At 58.5% G+C, this 19,664-nt stretch overlaps 1 protein-coding gene across 2 annotated transcripts in view; it reads right to left on the bottom strand.

Annotated features, from left to right (window-relative positions):
- Positions 1–424: 424 nt before the first annotated feature.
- The window catches only part of EXD3 (exonuclease 3'-5' domain containing 3), a 301,498-nt gene continuing 282,258 nt past the window's right edge, over positions 425–19,664 (bottom strand). For both annotated transcript variants that reach the window (XM_074891167.1, XM_074891166.1), the window contains exons 21-22: positions 10,110–10,203; positions 425–978 (exon numbers count right to left, since the gene is read on the bottom strand). In XM_074891167.1, coding sequence (XP_074747268.1) covers positions 644–978; positions 10,110–10,203 — 429 coding nt within the window. In that variant the 3' untranslated portion in view covers positions 425–643. The remainder of the gene's footprint in view (positions 979–10,109; positions 10,204–19,664) is intronic.

The raw sequence follows: 19,664 nt of genomic DNA on the forward strand, positions 1-19,664 counted from the left end.
GACCAGTCTGGCTCTGCTGGGGCATCCCTGGCTCCAGCACGGGGTGATGTGAGGGCCAGTGGGCATCACCGTGCACCCAGAGGTCTTCACTCACCCACTGCCTCTAAGGAATGTCAGGAGAGGTGCCAGGAGATCAGGACTGGGGTGAGACGGGACGCTGGGGATGGGTCATAATGTGACACGTGTCCCACGGGCTGGGGCGTGCTCTGAGCACTGGAGATGGTCTCTCCCCTGTGCTGCTGTTGGGGACACAGCTCCTGGCTCCCCAACATGAGCGACCCAGCAGAGCAGCACTGGGACAAGGGTGCCAGCGCCTGGTGTGTGCCATGGGGTCAGCACTGTCTGGGCGGCATTTTGGAGAGCTCTGCCACCCTCTTGCCATGCCCAGCCTGGAGGGAGGCAAAAATAAAGCAAAGGGTCTGTTCCTCAGCCACCTCTGATTTAATGATCTCACAGAGGCCTATTTTGGGCTGTCATGAACCATCAGTGCAAATGTGACAGTCCCCTCCACAGCGGACCCCAAAATGAGAGCACCCCACTTCCAGCCTCGCACCACAAACCCACGGCTCCAGATCTGCTCAGGTTCACCAGGGAGCGTGTACCCCGCGGTCCCCGTCCCACTGCAGAGCCCCCGCGTCCCCCCTCAGCTCAGCTCATAGATGCTCTGCTCCTCCCCAGCATCGACAAGAACATCCTGAAACTGGGAGACAACGCGTCCAAAATGGGACCCTTCCCAAAACACCTTCCCGCAGCGGGTGCAGCAGTAGAAGTCGGTGAGCTCAGCTTTATCCAGCACCCCGGGGGGGATGGCGGCAACCTGCAGGACCGTGCCCTCTGCCAGTGCTGCAGATGCCCCGTGTCGCTCCTGCCCCTCCAGCCGCTCACTGTGTGGGGTGTAACCGGGCTGGGCTGCATCACAAGCTGGCACAGCGGTGTCGCAGCTCTGGCCAGGCTTCTCCTCACACCGCACCAGGCAGCCTGTGGGGAGAGGAGACAGCAGATAAACCATCGGCCACTGGTGCGATGAGCAGGGGCTGTGCTCAGCCATGTGAACGACCCTTGTGAGGGTCCTGTCATCCCTGCCGGGAGTCCAGGCTCTGCCCTGCAGCCCAGGCAGGAGCATCCTGTGACTTTGGGAGAAGGTGGTTACCAGCATCCACCAACTGCCTGCCCTGAGCATGGCACCCATGCAGCCTCCTGCTCCCCAGCAGCTGCCCAGCACCTCCCGCAGCTCCTCTGCTGTGTCCTGATGCTGCCTGAGCAGCAGTGGGGTCTGCGGTGGTCTTGGGAGCTATTCCAGTTTGGGTAACTGCACCAGTGCTGCTGCTGTACTGGGTGCAGTGGTTTTGCCTGCCTGTCGCAGGTTGGGCAAGGCTGCTTTCCAAGATGGGCTGTGCCCCCCACCCTGGGCTACATTACAGGGCAAGCAAACAGCAGGGGAAGCCCTTACTGATGCTTTAATTAAAAACCCACCATTAATAGCTGTCTGCACTGCTCATGACACCCACATCTCTCCTGGCCTGCCCGAGGATGCCAGGCATTGGGGTGCGCGTGGCATCCACCTCCTGTCACAGAACCCGGGCAAGGGGCACGGTGAGGTGCGATGTGGGGCCGTGTCCTGTGCGCTGTCCTCGCATGCCCCGAGCCCTGGCCCTGCCGGGCAGGCGGATTGCTGCCATCGCAAACTGAGTGCCACAAATCCCACGGCATTTTTGGCAGCTCGGTGCGGGCTCTCACCACCCGCGGCCGGGGCACGGCAGGTCACTGGATCCGGGTGGCGGAAGCTGAGGGCTGAGCTGCCTCCCATCCATCAGGACGCCTGGCAGCCAGGGGTGCCGGCTGCAGTTACTGCTGCAGGATGACTCATTTTTGGCAGGGGGGGACTTCTCCTGCTCAGGCATCAATTAAGACAACAAAAGGCATCCTGCATCGCTCCAGTGGCACCTCTGGGGCTTCCAGCCTGCCCCTTTCGAGGATCAGAGGTAGCCTGGTCAGGAGCCAGCTGTGACAGAGAGGGACACCAGCATTCCCAGCTGGCTCTTCCCTGCATCCCGATGCTGTCAGGACCTGGGACATGATGGTGATTATTGTGGGGAAAAGTAGGGCTGATGACAGCCCTGGGAATGGCCACCCCGTCCCAGGAAAGCCACCTCACCACACAGCAAGTCCTGGACCTGCCACCACATGAGCAGAAAAAGGCACAGCCCAGGAGAGGTGTGGGAGGCTCCGCTCACACCAGCCCCTGGTTCAGGGGGGCTTCCTGGAGCCCCCCAAGACCTTCCACACCTCCCAAAAGGAGATGACCAGCCCAAGCTGGTGGGGCACGGTCACCTCCCCTTTCCAGCTGACTAACAGCCACACTCAGGGTCAACGCTGTCACTGGAGATGTTCTCAGGGTGGTTTTGCAGACCAGCCCCAGACCATCACACAGCCCAGGAGCAGCACAGGTTTGGGGTCCACTGCCACAACACGAGGGGAAGCAGCCCCAATCCCAGTCCAGACACTGGCCAAGAGCTGGGCTCACCATTGCTGGGCCCTGGGCGACAGCCCTGCTCACGGATCTGCCTTTCCTTCATCCTCTGTGTCTGCTTGGGACACCAACATCCATTCCCGGAGAAAAAACAGTGACCTCACTTTCCCATTTTCTCCAATTTTTGGCATGTGGTGAAGCACCTGGGCTGCTCTCAGGACGTTCCTGAGCCGGCCAGAGTGGGGACATGGAGGAAGAGCCCCATTTACGGGGGTTTCTCCAGAACAGAGCCTGTCAGCGGGTGGCAGAGCCACATGGCAGGAGGGAAGGGCTCTGCCCTCACCCCATCCCTGCTCCTTCCACCCTGTGCTACACGATGGCACGGGGTGGCCTCAGCTTGGGCATGCGGGGACTGGCTCACCGAGGAGGCCAAGCTGTGGGCTGTACCTCCAAGCATACAAACCACAGAGTCTCTGCAAAACCCTAGGCCATCACTTGTTTTTCTTCAGTTTATAATACACGGACACGCATCTGCCTTTCTTCCCCCTTTCTATTCACCGTGCACCTTCCCCCCTTTCTATTCTCGAGCACAAGACCTCTGCATCTGTCTCCAGGACCCCAACAGCAGGAACATCTACCTCATGGGGACTTTTAGATCCAACCATAACCGAAGTGACACTGCCAGCAGCCAGCACCGATGGCCAACATCCTTCCCCACTGTGGAGCCTAAAAAATTCCCTGGCCCAACTTTGCAACACCCCAGCCCTGCCAGTGCCAGGGCACAGACTCGATGCTCCTGCAGCAATCCCGGGCAATTTGCTCTCCCTTCCGACACGCTCCATCAGCTACTGTGCTGCTGGTGGGCAAAGCCAACTGCAGACCCCCTCCTTCTTTGCACTGGGGGGTGTGAAACCTCCAACTCCCCCAAACACCCCAATCTCACCCCCCTGGGCTCATGAGAAAAAGGCAGGCAGGGAGGAAAAGTTGATCCCTTAAAAGCCTGGGGAGAGAAAGGCTGTGATGGTCACCCAGTGGTTTTGCCTTTCGCTTGCACCAGCCCCCTCCTAATTGTGGCTCTTCAAAGGGTTGAAAATGCTACATCACTTCAAAGTGACCATTTTTGAATGGGAGCTTGTAAAACCCCTTCTCCCCCTCCCACCAAATTCTTTCCAGGGCTTTTGAAGATGCCTGCGCTCCCCTCGCTGCTGCGGTGAAAGGGCCACCGGGCGCCAGGCGCAGGGTGCCAGCCAGGCGTGCAGTGAAAACTGCGCCGGGAAAAGGTCAGATCCCCCAGGAGAAAAGGGTTTTCCTTGGGGAAAGGGAGGATTTTTTGAAGGAGGGTTTTTTTTCTCCCTTGAGATGGGCAAAGCCCTCCCTGGTGGAGCCGTTGCTCCCGCAGGGCTGCAGAGTTACACCGGAGATGAAGCAAAAGTCATGTGTGGGGTGTGTGGGGCCAAGGGGAGCCAAGCGTGTCCTTCCAGAGTGCCGGGAGTTTTTCAGATCTACGGTTTCCAGAGCTCTGTGACAGTTCGCACCAAAAGCTGGATTCCCACCGCATCTCTGCGGAGGAGAAATGAAAGCGATTCCTTACCAAATCAATTCGAAACACCTCTTGGGAACTAATAATCCCATTATAAAACATCTTGAAAATAAAAAGCCCTTTTGCCTCTCGCTCACCTCTCCCAGTCTTGCCTGGGTCACCCTGGGGATGACAGAGCCCGGTGCAGGGCTGAGCCCTGCAGCCCGCCAGCACCCCGGGGTTGAGCACCCACATGTGTCAGTGCCACAGAGCAACGCAGGCAGCAAGGATCGTCCCCATCCTCCGGTCCTGTCCCTGACCTGGCAGCCTTGCTCAGCACAGAGCCATCTCCTCTTACCCTCCCCATGACCTGTGGCCATACCCTGCCCTCGCATGTGCTGCCCACTCCCATCGCCACCTCCTGCCCACCCCTGCTCGCCTGTGGGAATTAATGCCCCACGGGAACAAGCACAAACCACTGCTGTTCTCACCCATGGACACGGCTCACCCCTCCCAGTGAGTGCTGCCATGTCCAGGGGAAAGAGGATGCTGCAGGTCCCCAGTTCTGCTTATTTCTGCATCAGGTTCCTCCCCGGGCTGAGCAAGGCCACCCTCAGCGGTGACAACCCACCTCTGCAGACCAGCAGATGCACTTGTCACCTCTGCAGCGGCCCTGCTTCATGCCCAAGCCACTGCCACATGCCCCAGAGCTGGGCTGGCCCCACGCTTTGCGAGGTGGGGTGCAGCAGGAGCCCCACCAGCTGGGGAGGGATCCCCTTCAGCCCCCAGCCATTGACACCGAGATGGTGGGGAAGACCCATGCCAAAGCCATACCTCATGCCCCGGGGCACTGCATGGATCCTGGTGCCTGAAACCCAATGACACCTTCACCCCAGGGGACACAGAGCCAGGGGGGTGTGCCCCAAGGGAATGGCAGCATCCGGAGACCCCATGGCCACAGGTGATCACTCAGGTCCCACAGGAGCCCTGGATGGGAACTATTGCAACAGGGGGGCTGTGGTGGGCAAGGTAACTTGTCCCAGAGACCCCAGGGAAGGAAGGGACGGGACAGGACCGCAGCTCTGCATGGCCCATTGCAAGGTCCTGCTCATGGGTGGGGGGGCCAAGTCCAGCAGGAGGGAAATGGGACAGGGCAGGGGTTGCCTGCAGAGGCAGGGGGATGTGCACTCTCCCTTGCTCACAGACAGGCCCCCAGCATGCAGGGGTCATATTGAAAGGCCACCGTGATGACACTGGTGACCTGTAGTCCCTACAGCCTATTCTGTCAGCTGCAATGCAGGAGTCCTGGGTCAGCATTACTGGGACAGCACTGGGACCCCCCACTGTGGGACAGGGGGCACAGCAGAGCCTGGGAAGCTGGGAAAGAGTAGGATCAGGGCAAACCTCCTTTGAACCTGTGCCCATTCCCCTTTCCCAGACCATACAGCCCCGATTTGGCTGGAAACAACCCGTTCCCACGCGTGTGAGCCCTGGACACCCTCGGGGTTTCAGTGTTGGGGCACTATTGGGTAAACCAATCTCCCTGGGGAAGCCTGGTACTTGTGCACAAAATCCTGCCCCCCAGGTCCCATTTCTAGCCCAGGTCCCTCTATGTCACCTGAGCTAAGACCAAGGCCTTGGGGCGAGGAACCGGGTGCTTGTCCTGGCTGGCTCAGGCAGGGACCTGGCACTGGCCCTGCGGCTCTGCAGAGGGAACCGCAGCCTCCTGCCGCCTCCCGAGAGGGGCTCGGGGCTGGCAGTGCTTGTGCAAGCTGAGAGCCCTTCTCCCAGCCCGGCAGCCGCACCCAGCTGTCATCGCAACCACACACACGGGAGACTCGTCCGTAATTAGGCAATTAAGGTTGAGGTGTTTTGGAGAAAGCGCGCATCGTAAAGGCTTTGCACAAGGCTGAAAGCAGACCTGGGAGCATTCTTGGAGTACAAAGGTGCATGGGAAACCTTGCTGCGGTGAGAGATTGAACCTGATAAGAGGAGTTATGAGCCTGAGAAACACACTCGATTGCAGGGCACTGAAGATGCCTGGTTATCTTTTCCTCCTCGATAAGGCAGATAAGCAAAGGACAAAGGACCCAGGATTGTGCAACCTTGGCTGCAGCAGCCTGGCCACGATCTTAAGACATTCCCAGGGTGGAGGAGGGAGGATAAGCTCAAGGCAAGAGGCACCTTCAGTCACTATCATCTCCCTGTGCCCCAGTGGGAGAAAACCCTGATGGCTCCCGCATCAGGAGCACCAAACGGTTCCTAGCTCCTTCCCAGGTCGCATTCGGCACATCACCACTGTCAGCGGGTACACGCTGCAAACCCACTGCCACGAAAATGTCACCGGCTTTGCAGGCTGGCAGTGGTTTTTCATATGAACAAACAAAACTTGTCTGAAGAGGGGGAGCTGGCAGAGCATGGCCCAGCCGAGCCCAGGGGTGTTTCTGGCCGGTCTCACCACCACAGCCCCTGGTCCCAGCCCTGTGCTGCAGCTCCTTGGTGCCCATCCCTGCCCTGCTCAGGGACAGACGTGAGCATGGTCCTGCTACCCCGCTGTGCCCTGGAGGGAAAAGAGCCTAAACGCATGTGTTTCCCAGTCTGAGGGTTAAGGGGGCTGGGGAGCCCCCAGGTCTATGCGTGCAGCCCCTCGGGCACCCATCCCCTTCCCTGCAGAAACATGCAGAGCAGCCTGAGACATCTGGGGTGCCTTGACTTCTGCATGCTGGGTCTGGTACCAAAGCAGTGAGGATGCACAGGCTGCTCCATGGGTGTGAGAGCGCTCCTGGGACAGCACAGGGATCGCCCACCCTTCCCATGGGACAATAAGACAAGTGTGATGCTCACAACAAAGCCAAATGTTGTAGTTCAGGGAAGCACAGCAGGAAAAAAACCTGCACCGAGCCTTAAGGCTTTGGACACGCAGTGGCCTCTTCCTGCTGTGCATCAGAGTTAAGGGAAGCGGGGCCCATCAGCCCATGCCTTCACCTATCCCAGTGTGATGGCCATAGAGGAGGGACCTGGCACTGTACTGGTGTCACCCCAGCTTGGAGCTGCGTTCTTGCAGCTCTTCCTCCCGCCTGCCCACGCGCTGCCTCTGCTGGCTTTCACTCGGGCTCATCGCAGAGCCAAGGGCCAGGAAGGGAAAGAAACCCCGTGCCACTGCTTGGGCCCGTGGGGGCAAGGTGGTTGCCCCAGCTGGGCTGCTCTGAGCCCCACCAGCCCCACGCCATCCTGCTGCCCAGCGTGGGGATGTCCTGGCTGCTCCTCCGCTGTCCGCAGGGCTGCCTGAGGCTTATTTTGCACCTGCGGGACGTGACGTTGGGGGAGAAGATGGGTAGTGCAGATCTTGCTGGTCTCGAGTACCAGCTTTGGTGGCTGGTCAGGGAGGATGCTCACCCAGCTTGGGTGCTCCCCAGGATTCTGCGTCAGGCTCTCCGAGCACCCCCAGCAGCTGCGCCTGCTCCTCCACCTCTCTCCAACACAGAGTGGAGGCTCTGGCGTGCCTGGTTAGCAGCACGGCCCAAAGAAAAGCAGGACCAGTTGTTTTCATGTTTTGCAAAATGTTTCAAATGGCAAGGGGTGATTTTATGATTAAAGTTTGGCAAATCCTAACCAGATCGAATGTGTCCATCCTTGCCTTTCCCAGGGACAAGATTTCATCTGGCAGAGCATTCCCCGAGCACTGGGGGCCCCATGCCAGCTGGTTTTACCACACTGACTAAGCAAGAAGCTTCCCCACTGCCAGATGAGAGCCTGTGACACATCCCATCCCCCTGGGTCATTTGGGAGCCCACACACTGCCAACGACCTCCAGCCAGGTCTTGCCTATGCCACGTGGTGACCCACAGCACTGCTGCCTCTCTCTAACCCGTCCCCTGCCTGCTCCAGGCACCCAAGCTGCTCAGAGGATCCCTCTGGGAAAAAGGCATCATGGGGCTTGAAACTATTTGCAGCACTTCCATCAAAGCCCTCATTCAGGGAAAATGTGGCTGTGTCAGGGAAAATGTTCCCTAAAACCTGGGAAAGTCCTAGGTCCAAGTTGGAGTGAGCTATTACAGGATGAATAATTTGCCTTTCATCCCTTGGAAGCCCTGCCATAAAAATCCAGGAGCCAAACAGAGCAGCACTGGCCTGAGTTTTGCAGCAAAAATGTGAGCAGCCCTGGGCTGTCTGCAGCTGGACCCTGGGTCTCAGGAGAACCTGGGCAGCTGCAGGCTGATGTGGAGGGTTGGTCCTGCAGGATCTGTCCCCATCCACAACTGATGGGTGCCCCAGCATCCAGGGCTCCTGCTGCACCTCCCCGAGGAGGTGAAGCCCCTTTGGGAGGAGGCTCCCTTCTTGCCTGGGAAGCAGGAGGGGGTAAAAGGCATTTTCTTGCCAAGTAGCAGCATCTGGCAACGGTCCTGGGGGTTAATCCATGCGTGGTGGCATGAATGAGATGACATGGCCTGGGCTGGAGTCATGGAGCAGGGGCTAATCCCAGTGTGGGCGAGCAGCTGGGGGCTGCGGGTGCTGAGCTCCCCACACCATGTGTTGGACCATGGCCAAGAGCAGAGCAGGACCCTGCCACCAGCCCCCTGCAGAAGGAAATCAGGGAACGACTGAGATTTTCCTTATGAACCCACTTCTCTGGCTGGCCAGCCTGTCCCACCAGAAACTCCAGGTTGCTGGAGCCCTGGGGCACAGGGGACCCCCTTGGCAAGTCCCCAGGAGTCTTTGCTTTGGGTTGGGTGACACCTGCCCAGCTATACCCACCTGCCCAGGAATCACAGCTTCTTTTTTATGTCTCTGTTACAGCAAAACACCAACCCTCTGAAGATGTTGTGGCATCTTTGGTCCCTGATTTCTCCATATCAGAGGATGCTTCCCGACAAGGTCATGCCTGGTGTGGCCAGCACAGGGCTCCCACCTGGCCCAGCAGATAGGGGACCTGAGAGAGAAACCCCCCCAGGGACACGGGGGACGCAGCAAGAGGCTGCATGGCACGATGGGGACATGGGGTGTTGCAGACATGGTGTAAAGGGTAGAGCAAGGGGGTCCCTGAAGGGTCTGTGTGGAGGAGCAACAGCAACATGCGAGACCTCCCCAGCTCCATCATCCCCATCCCGAAGAGGGAAGGGGAAACCGCTCACATGGCTGAATGCAAACCACAGCATTTCTATTTCCCATACTCTAAAACTGGCTGAACAGGCCTGGCTGGTCGCTGGGTACACACACAGCAAGTGCCCTCACCAGAGAAACCACTGGGGAGGATGCCCTGGCCTTTCGGGAAGCGCAGCACTCCCAGGCTGCTCGCACCGCGGGAAAAGCCACCCCACCATGTCTCTCGTCCCCAGAGCCACCATGTGCAGTTCCCAGTAAAGCCACAGCCATCTGGGAACACCCGGCAGCCGCCATTTCACCCTGCTGTCTCCTGTCAAGCAGATGGGAAAACTGAGGCACGGCAGGCAATGCATACGAGGGCCAGCGGCAGAGCCCGGGCTGGGTCGGAGCAGCGAGAGGGGCACGTTTCCATCCTGGAGTGCCTGCGGCGGGTGTCACTCACCACCAAAATGCAGCTCCCTGTGGGGAGGAGCTGGGGGGTCAATGCAGCTCAGGGCAGGGCACGGAGGAGCCTTCCCCTCGCCGAGCCCGCCAGAGCCTCGCCGGGCAGGCGGCACTGACTCACTCCTCCCGCAGCCTGACCTAGTTTAAGAGGCACCGGGCAGGTGAGAAAGGCACCATTAGCAGCGCCAGCCAGGAGGCATTTTGCAGCCCAAGCTGAGTTTTCCAGGTCAGGCAGTGATGGCCTTAGGCTGTCACTTGAGCCACTGCCGGCATGTCACCAAACCACCCCGGGCTGGCAATCCCACGCACGACCCAGGGCAGCATGGGGCAGCCGGGGTAGGACTAGGAGCTGTGCTCGGTGTGCACAAGCTCAACCAGGCACGAAGCTGGCTTGGAAGAGCTCTGCGGGTCTGTGCCCAGCGGGGTGGCGGGGGACCCCATTCCCCCTCTGAGAGACCCCCAGCCTGAGGGGGACGGTCCGGCTCTGCCCAGGGCAGCGAGTCCCTGGCAGGAGCGCAGGGAGGGGGCCGGGGTCAGAGCATGACTCCCAGCCCTTGGCGCCCACCCGCTTACCTGAGCTGCCATCCCCCGACGCCTGCCTGCTGCCCTCCACCAGCTGCCTCATCCTCTCCCTTGAGACCTTCAGGTACTTGTCGCAGTTGCACACCTGGAAGAAGAGAGAGGGGGAGGTCAGTGAGACAGCGGCCGCGCTCCCAGGCATCTCCTGCCTGCCTGGAGTGCACAGCCCCGCACTGGGCACCCCCCAGTTACGTGCATCATGACAGTGGGAGACTGAGGCAAGGCCTGTCCCACCGAGGGGGGGTGGCAGAACAGCATCAGACACAAATTTTGGGGTTCATAAGCCACAAGAACCTCCTCTCCAGAGGTACTCCATCTTTATGGTGCTTAGCCGTATCTTCATGCCAGGCTGCCGGTACTGCTGTCCGCCCCTGGCAGTCCTCACTCCCCAGCTCTACATGATGCCAGGAAACACCAGCAACTGAGGTTGCATTAAAATGTCAAGCAGACACTCAAAGTTTGGGCCATGGCTTCAAGATCTGTTCTCTCTTGTCTCACAGAAGCTGTGCAGGATGGCCGCAGGCCCCAGGACACACTGGGGTCTCAGCTGGCTCTGCTCAGTCTGGCTCTGCACAGCACCACGGGCACCACATCACATTTTCTATCCCACTTTTGGTTTGCCAAAACATACCGAGAGAGGTGTCTGAGCACCTGCACATGCTGCGTGCTGGCCCTCAGGGAGCCAAACCCCTCAAGGAGCTCCCCAAACCCCACCGCTGAGGAGCACCCTCAGCCAGGTGCTGTGGGCTGAGCCCAGGGTGCAGCTGGCAGCCGAATGTGCTCACCCAGAAGCAATTGGCACTAAATTTCCCTGGGACCATCACAGCCAGCTCCCGGACAGCTTCACTCTCCTCTCCCCCTCCCTGCTTGGATGGGAGCTGGGTGCTGGGATGTGCCGCAACAGCTTTCGTCAGCTATTTGTTTTTAGGGGCTGTTTTCTGCTTGCGGAGCATTTCGAGCATGCTGCACCCAAGGCAAGCAGCGAGAGAGGTGCATAACTTCACCGACCAGAACAAGTTCCCTGCCTGGGGCTTTGCTCCAACGCCTGTTGAAACCAGAAAGGTTTTTCCACCTCCTGACCGGGCACCGGCACGGGCCCGTGGCAGCTCTGCCGGTTTGTGGCATGCTAGCTGGAGCGGTGCTGGGTTCATGGCAAGGTGCAACAATGCCCCTTCTTCCCACACAGCTGCCTGAAGGAGGACGGGGGGAAGATGATTTGTTTGAAAACAAGCTCACCACCATGTCCTGGCTCTGCCCTGCGGCAGGAGGAGGTTATTTCCACCAGCAGCCTCCACAAAACCAGCACACGCTCCCCAGCCCGGGCATGATTTGGCCATGAAAGGATGCCCAGGCTTGGGTCCCCAAAGCCATGCTGCTCCGGCCCTGTGGAGCAGCAGCACAGACAGACAGAGGTGGACAAGGTGTGATCTTGAAAGCATCCAAATGACATGGAAGCCACTGCATCACTTTTAAAAGGGAATGTTTTAGCCATCCCCTCATTTGCACAGCATCAGAGAACTCCTACTCATGCAGATGTGGGTCAGACCCCTCCGCACTGCTCCGGCTCACCAGCCCATCCGCTCCTCGCTCACGCTGGGGGTGATGCCGCAGGGGGCTGAATGTGCCCTCCCCGCCCTGAGCAGGGCAAAGCACCCTTCTCGCTCTCACGTTCAAACCCAGGCACCTGGGAAAATGGCACATGAAATGGGGTGAAATCCCTGGGAAGAAAGATGATCTTATTTGAGTGAACCTGAGTTTCTGTGGAACCAGGTGAGCCACTGGAGTTATCTGATCAGAAAGGAGATGCCACTTTGGAGGTCACTGCCAGCCTCACGTGAGGGAGGGTGACACCGCAACTTGTGGAGGCCACCCGATACCATCAGATCTGATCTTCTCAGCTGTCTGGACTAACGAGGACTGGAGCTCACTGGCTCATTTTCACACCTTTGCCTTCCCCTCCCTCAGCTCTGCATCGGCTCAGCTCTGCCTGTGGCAGCAGCCCATCATCAGCTGGGCCAGATCCATCCTGAAAGGTGGCCAAGAAAAAGAGGAGCATGGACAGATCCAGGGATGAGCAGGGAAGGAGACAGATGGGCTCCTTCTTTTAGGGCAGATGTCACCCGCAGCCATGGGAGAGACCCCAGTGCTGCTGCCCAGGGGAGCCGTGCTCCAGCCCCTGCCAGCTTGGACGGTGGTCAGCGCTGATGCTGCGCGATGGGATGGTCCTTGTGAGGCTCGACGATGTCCCAGCCTGCACAGGCTGGAGCTGGAGCCATGGGTGTCACCACTCCGGCAGGCATCCAAAGGCCTTGTGTGGCTTACAGGGTGCCTGCTGGGATCTGTGGGAGTGCAACAGGCAGGCACAGGTGATGGGCAGCTCCCAGGGGGGTGTGCCAAGCTCTGCCCAGGCTGGCCCCGCTCCCCCGTGACAGTGACAACAGGGGAGGGCGGCCGCACACTGGAGACGGGCGTTGAGCCTGGCAATCGGAGAGGTGTGGGATGGCACCTCCTGGGCACGGCAACAGCACTGGCTGCACTGGGGTGTCAGAGGCTCCCAGAGGGGTCCCAAACCCCCCGGCCATCGAGCTGCCACCCAGGATGGGCACAGCGAGGGCCCAAGGGGCAAACAGCACGCTCGTCTCCAGCCCTCCCTGCCAGGCACAGACATGCACCCCAGGTGAGCGCTGGCTCATCTCCCCTCCCTCACAAACACCAAATCCACCTTAACGCCCAGCCATGGCACTCTGGAGCACCCCACAGTGTTTGGGCAGCGCTGCCAGTGTGCCGGACATGGGCTCCTGGCTCCCGCTCAGGTGCATGGAGCGACCTCGGGCAAATTTCTCTGCTGCTTTAAAATTCATCATTGTTGTAAACTAGAGGCAATCCACCTCCCTGGGCCAGGTATGCCCCGGCAGCCCAGGGGTAGCCCAGCATTTCCCACTCACCCAGGGCTGCCAGATGGTTGCCGTGAGGCTCTGTGCCCCACACCATCTCCCCAGCCTCCAGGCCTTTGCCACCCTCAGCTTCCCAAAAACACGGGGCGGGCTCAGAAGCCAGATAAGCCACTTAGCAGCAGCGCCAATTAGCTGTAATAAAAAATTGCAATTAATTTTTTTTAATGACTTGCCAAACGAGCCAGAAGAGATGAATCGAGCAGGGCAGCCTGCCACCTCGATACGGCCGGGCTAAGTGGCTGCTGTGCAGGGGCCAGTGGTCACCTTGGGCTTGATGCTCATCCCCTGCCTGGGCACACAGCTCCCCACAGCCTTCTGTGTCTCAGCGTCACTGCCCAGAGATGTGGAGCAGTTTTTTGCATGAGTCTTGCTTTTGTTTTAAGGATAGGGAAGTGGGGACCCTCTGCTGGAGAAGGGATGGGTTGTTTCTCCTTGGGAAGGTTTGGTTCCCCAGATCCACTGTGGCAGGATTAGTCGTGGCCCCCACGAAATGGGGCAGATGTAAGGGCAAAAATCTTTGTGGCAGTGAGCCAGCAGGAGATGGCAGCACCCCAGAACACTGCCTGGGGGCTGCAACCACTGTGAGCAGGAGCTATGGCCTGACAGCAAAGGGTTTGGCTTCTCCCCCACAACATTTCAGGGTCCCCCCAGCCCCTGTGCCCAGCTCGGGGTGGGGGTGGCAGATTCTGCCCCACGTCCCAGCCCTGCCCTGGGGACGATGTGCCAAGAGGGTTGAGCCATAGGGTCTCTCCTCAAGCCATCCTGCCCGTCCATGTGGCCAGAGTAAGTGCTGAGCCAGGGGGGAGAAAAGGGGTGAGTTCAGCTTGGGAGGAGGGGGCCGGGCGGCTGCAGCTGCTGCAGACCCCATAGCACTGCCTGGTCCACATCGCCCGGTGGGGTGTCCCCGTGCCCCCGAGGGCTGCAGGTCGCCGGGCGGCAGTGGGCACACCTTGGAGGAGGAGCACTGCTGCCTTTCTCACGCTAGGGCAGCCCTTGCCAGCACACGCTTAGTCACTGGTAAATCCCAGCCTAGATCTGCTCTGCCCTCTGTGAAATGGATCTTGGCTGCACCCCCGCTGAAGCAATCCCGCCGCTCGGGAGCCATGGCGGCCGCGCTTTCCCACGGCAGCCCGGCTTCCAGCACCCCGTGTGAATCAGCCCCTTCTTGGGAAGGCGCTGGGTGCCCCCACACGGCACATGTGCAGCCAGAAGGGCAAAGCCAGGCGAGCACATCCCTGCTCCGATGCCCCCGTTGTGCCGGCTGCCCGCTCGGCAGCAGGGCCAGCGAGGTCAGCGCCCAGTTCAGGCTCTCTGGGCAGGGGGGCATGGCTGTGATGTGTCCCCCTGCCTCTCCATGTCCACATCAAGGATGAGGAGTGGGTACAACCCATCTCAGATGAAGCTGTGGTCCCCATTGCCATCCCTCATTGTTGTCCCCTCTCCCTGTGCCCATCTGGGTGTCCTGATGGAGGTGCTGCACCCGGGTGCCGGGCACCGTCACCCCCACAGCCATGGTTGGACTAGATGATCTTCAAGGTCCTTTCCAACCTAGTTGATTCTGTGATTCTGTGATTCTATGTGCCTCTGCCTCGGGACCTCATGCCAGCATCCACTGCGCCCAGAGGAACACTGTGCAGCCCAGCCTGCTCTGTGATGTCACCACTGAGAGTTGTGACATGGGAATTAGAAGGGGTGATGTCACTGGACCAGGACTGTGATGTCATGTCTCGCTGTCATGTCACAGCAGGAGAGCTGGCATGGATCTCTGTGCTGCTGTGGTCCCCGAGCCTGGCGAGGCACTTGGCCCCAGCCCCAGCAGCCTGAGCCACCCTGGTCAAGCAGGCAGCTGCCGCACAGTGAGGGTCTCCCTGCCTGCACGGCTGAGGAGGGCAAGGCAGGTGAAACATCCTTTTGCAATACTACCAGCCCGTCCAGTGGCTTGTTTTTGTTTAGGACAATCCCTGCCTCTCCCAGCCCTCCTGGGTGGGGATTTCACCAGCAGTGACGCACGAACGTCCTGGGACTCGAGGGACTGGATGCTTCAGCCTGGCGCTCCGGGGCCATCTCAGCATCCCATCCCCTTTCTGGGCCTCCACCCAGGAAGCTGAGAAGCTCAAAGAAAACTCAAGTCCAGATGACAACAGGAGACAAACCTTCTGGGACTTGAAAAGGGTCCCGGGAGCCAGTGTGAGCTTGGCCGAAGATGGCAGCGTGAGCTCAGCTGGAGGTCCATGGGCTGGTGCCCAACACACGTGGGAGATGAGCAGTTCGGACAGCAGTGGAGTCAGTTTTGCTCCTTCCCTTGATAGCCCTGAAAGCTGCATCTCCAAAGTGCTCCGAGAGTCACCTTGGTGATGTGGAGTTCTGTCCGGAGGAGCTGGCCCCAGAATGGTCCCTGGGCAAACAGGGCTCCTTCTGTCTGCTCTGCTGAGAAACGCCATGGGCCAACGTCACTTACCAACGCTGAGGGATCTCCTTGGCAGGGGTTTTACTGGTGAGACACAGCCCTCTGCCTGGAGAGCTTCTGGCTTTGGAAATCCTCAACGTATCAAAATCAGCTGTAAAGGACAACAGTGTGTGGCGTGAACTCTTTGGGGCAATTCAGGGCAGCTCATGTCAGGACAATTCCTTGGGCGTCTTCTGCTCACCATATCAGAGGACTATTCAACAGCCACCTGGAGTGATATCTCTTTTCCTACTCACCGCCTACCCTCTTCCCTTTCTTTCCCTCTCTCTGAGATGAGTATCACCTGGTGAAAGGGCCACTCCTCCGGATAGAGGTTGCAACTCTCATTTTGGTTGTGAAACCACAGTCCTTGAGTATCCAAGAGTTTCTTTCAGTGACTTATCAAGACTAGAAACCTCCCCAGAACAGGCAGGCAGGATGCTCAGGCTCAGCCAGCTATCTCCCCAGCACAGGTTGCCCATGTGCAGCCTCCGAGACAGGTCTGCCTCCAGCAGATCTCCTGCCCATCACCCAAAGCAGAGTGTCCAGAAAGGAGGGAGATGGTGGGAAGGACAGAAAGAAAACCAGGTAACAACCTGGCAAATTCAAAACACAAGTCAGGAGCTGATCATGCTCATCTGCCCATGTGTGTATTTTCACATGCTTTTCCCAAGTCTCCAGCTCCTCCTTGCTGCACTCACAGTTTGGACCTTCAGACCCTCTCTGTTTCCTCCAGCAATGCTGTGGGCCAGACTCCTCTCTGCCCTGCAGCGCCTTCAAGGTCCTTGCACAAAGAGCAGAAACCTCAGCAATTAGACTCGCCAGAGGTTCCCACACCCTGCAGGTGCAAAGGCCACCTCTACATGCAGAGCAGCAGCAAACCAGGCCCCTGGGGCAGCTGCACCTCCAAGGGGATTTTCAAAAAGCAGCTGGATGGGGTGTTTCCCTTCCCCTTTATGCCAAGAGTTTTTCTCATTGACCGTCTTATCACCAATACCTGGGAATTGTAAAGGTGCACATTGTTGCTCCTGCTGTTACAAGCGATCTAACGTCTGTCCTTGGGTACCAGCAAACCCACTCAAGCAGCAGATGAGATGCACGGGTGTGTTAGCCTGGTCCTTCCAGGCAGCAATGGCTCTTGGTGCACACAAGAGTCTTGAGTGACCACCAAAACCTGGGCAGTCATGTCTGCCAAGAACACAATGAGAGCCGCGCCAGGAGATGGACCGTGATGGTCCCACGTGGGAACGCAGCCCATGCATCCTCCACCAGACCTACCCACACAATGAGCACCGGCATTTTTATGGCCATCTGAGCTAAGTAACATGCTGCCAGTGGAAACACGGGGCTGCTGGTGGGTTCCTGGCATCGTACAGGGGCATTTTGGTTCACAAAGAGGGAAGGGCTCTGTTTATTGAATCATTAACATCACTTCCCTCATTGCCAGCCAGATACTCTGAGAGGTCTCTTAGGCAAGTGCTGACCTAGCCCAACCCTGCTAAGCTGGTAAGATGACATGGGATCCCATGCCAGCCTGGTACGGCGTTCCCACTGCTTTCTCTGCTCCTGCTTTGCTATTAGTCATCTGTTTCTGGAAGGTTTCTCATGCATAATAAAGTGTTTCAACACTTGCATAAGCCAGCTCTTCTCATCAGGAGTGACCCACTGCATTTCCCAATGCTTTCCCTAGGCAGTCCTTCCGACTGCCACGAAATACAGAGTTAAAACATGAAGTTTTCTATCCCCCTCGGAGGCAAAAGGTGTGGGAAATCGAACAGATAAGAATGCCTTTAATTAGTATCATTTGCATAAGCTCTGGGAAAGGCTCACCTGACAGCTAGAAGGGCCTTGCTTGTCTGGGAGCACGAACCACGGACGCTGAAACGGGCAGATTAGCGGAGCTCCTCTGCTGACAAGATTGGGGAAATAGCAAGAACGGGAGGTCAGAGGTGGCAGAGCCCTGGAGGGTCTGTGGGCACCCCAGCTCCTGCTGGATCCCTCTCCCTCCCCAGCTCCCACTGTCTCCTTGTCGGGGCACCCCCCTTCTCCATTTTCACCTGCCAGTTGCAGCTGCTCCCAGCAAGAGAAAAAGATGCGATTTTTGGGTTGAGAGGGGTCCGTCAACTCCCCTGGAGAAGGGCAGGGATGAGAGGAGAGGAGAAATACAAGCACATCCCCAGATAATGTATGGAGGCTGCCGGAGTGGGCTCAGCATGCGGCAGGGATGGGGCCAGGGGTTTGTGATGTCTGCCTCTTGCTCCTCTCAGCGCACACGCGCTCCCTCGAGTGCTGCGCAGACGACTGCAGGTCCCTAACCACAAACCCCATCCCGCTGCCGCCTTGCCGTCACGCTGCCTTGGGTAGTCGGCGCCTAATCGTCAGTGACACCGAAAGCCCTTTTCGGTACCTCAAGGCCTTTGCAGCGATGAGAACCTCACCCGACATTACACCTAAACCCACATGCAAAGCTGAATTTCCCAGGGGAAAAAAAAGATGCTCAACACAGCCCACCCCACCCCCCCCGCCCCCTGCCGCACACATCCCCCTCCTTGGGTCCCTCTGTCTCCTCCAGCTGCCTTTCAGCCGTCTCAAGTCTCACTTGCTCATTTTTCATCTCAGCTGGGCTGTGAGCTGCCGAGATGGGGGCTGAACCTCTCCAAAAACCTGGAGCTGCCACAGCACCCTTGACCCAACCTTCACCGTAGCCGCAAGCCCTGTTTATACAGCACCCAGCACAGCAGGGTGCTGCTCCAGGACAGGCTCCCAGCACTTACAAGTTTAATAACAAAGCCAAACCAGTAATAACTGCCTCATAATGAGGTTACGCAGCATCCCTGAAGCCTTCGTTTTAGGGTGAGCTCTGTGCCAGGAGCTGCCAGGGGCCGGTGGGTGAGCCGTCCCTTCCCACCCTCCTCCCTGCCTGCCTGCCAGTGCCTCTGCTCCTCCAGCCCTGTGCCAGCACGCTGCCTTCCCGCCTGCATAAATGTGCTTTATATCCACCTCTGGGGTGAGTGTTAACCCCTCCTGGGTGTGCAAACCTGCACCGTGCAGCTCCAGGGCACACACCTCCCGCGTCAGTCTGCTCCTGAGCCATCTCACGGTAGCCTGTGCCATGGCAGGAGAAGGGTTAACTTGCCCAGCTCCCTGCAATTCAGCTCATTGCTGTTCCTCTTCATCAGACTACTGAGTTTTATCCAGCTGGAGGTGAGAGCTCAGCTCTTGGCCAGAGGATGCTGGAGGCTGGTGAACCTGAGGGCTGGGAAAAACAACCCAACCTGAGCTCTGAAATCACCCCAGTGCTGGGAACAGAGCAAGGGTCCACATCCCACCAGCTCATATTCGAAAAGGTCTCACCCAAAAACTAAAATTCAGGTGAAAATCTGGCTACCAAGCATCCCCCAGACCTTCAGGAGCATTGCATTTTGCGACCAGAAATGGAAAGGGTCATTGAGATACGTTTTCTGACTGTGAGAGTCAGAGCCCTGGAAACTGCAATGGACTGAAGCTTTGCTTTCTATAGATGAGTCCAGCACTCAGATCATTAACAGTCAGGCATGGCACTGCTCTTTGTTACCCAAATGCACGCTGGCCACGCTGGAATTTGGGTTTCTTGCCTGACTCAGGTCCCACAAAACCCCAGTGCAGCACCCAAAGCCTCAGCTCCATTGCTGCACCTTCCTGTTCTCTGCTCCCAGTGCTAGACAAGCTTTAGGAAATTATCTTTGTTATGTATTAAGCCAACAGCTACCCTTATTCCTGCTGCTTCTGACTTTCCCTGGCTGCTGTCCCTCCTCTGGTTGGGGTCCTGGTACCATCTGTATAACGTATGTCAGAGAGTTTCTCCCCTTGCCCCGTATGAGCCCTTGAAGCTGTGTCTGGCTGGAAACTGTGTCCGCAAAGCTCCTCGCTTTTCCCCAGAGCAGTTTTCAGCCTAGGCCACCCTGGGCCAGGTGGTTGCATGGCTCTGCTCCTCCATGGCCATCTGGTCCATGAGCATCCTCGTCCACATCCCCGCTGCCTCCTCCTTCACCCTCCCCGGGGAGCCCTGGGGGTGACAGGGGTCGGTGTTCCCGGGACGGCGCAGCGGCCGAGAGGGGTGCAGGGGCAGAGGCAGAGCTGGGTGGCGGTGGCAGTGGCCAGGGAAGTTGG

Source organism: Strix uralensis, chromosome 21 (genome assembly GCF_047716275.1).
Source record: "Strix uralensis isolate ZFMK-TIS-50842 chromosome 21, bStrUra1, whole genome shotgun sequence".
NCBI lineage: Eukaryota > Metazoa > Chordata > Aves > Strigiformes > Strigidae > Strix > Strix uralensis.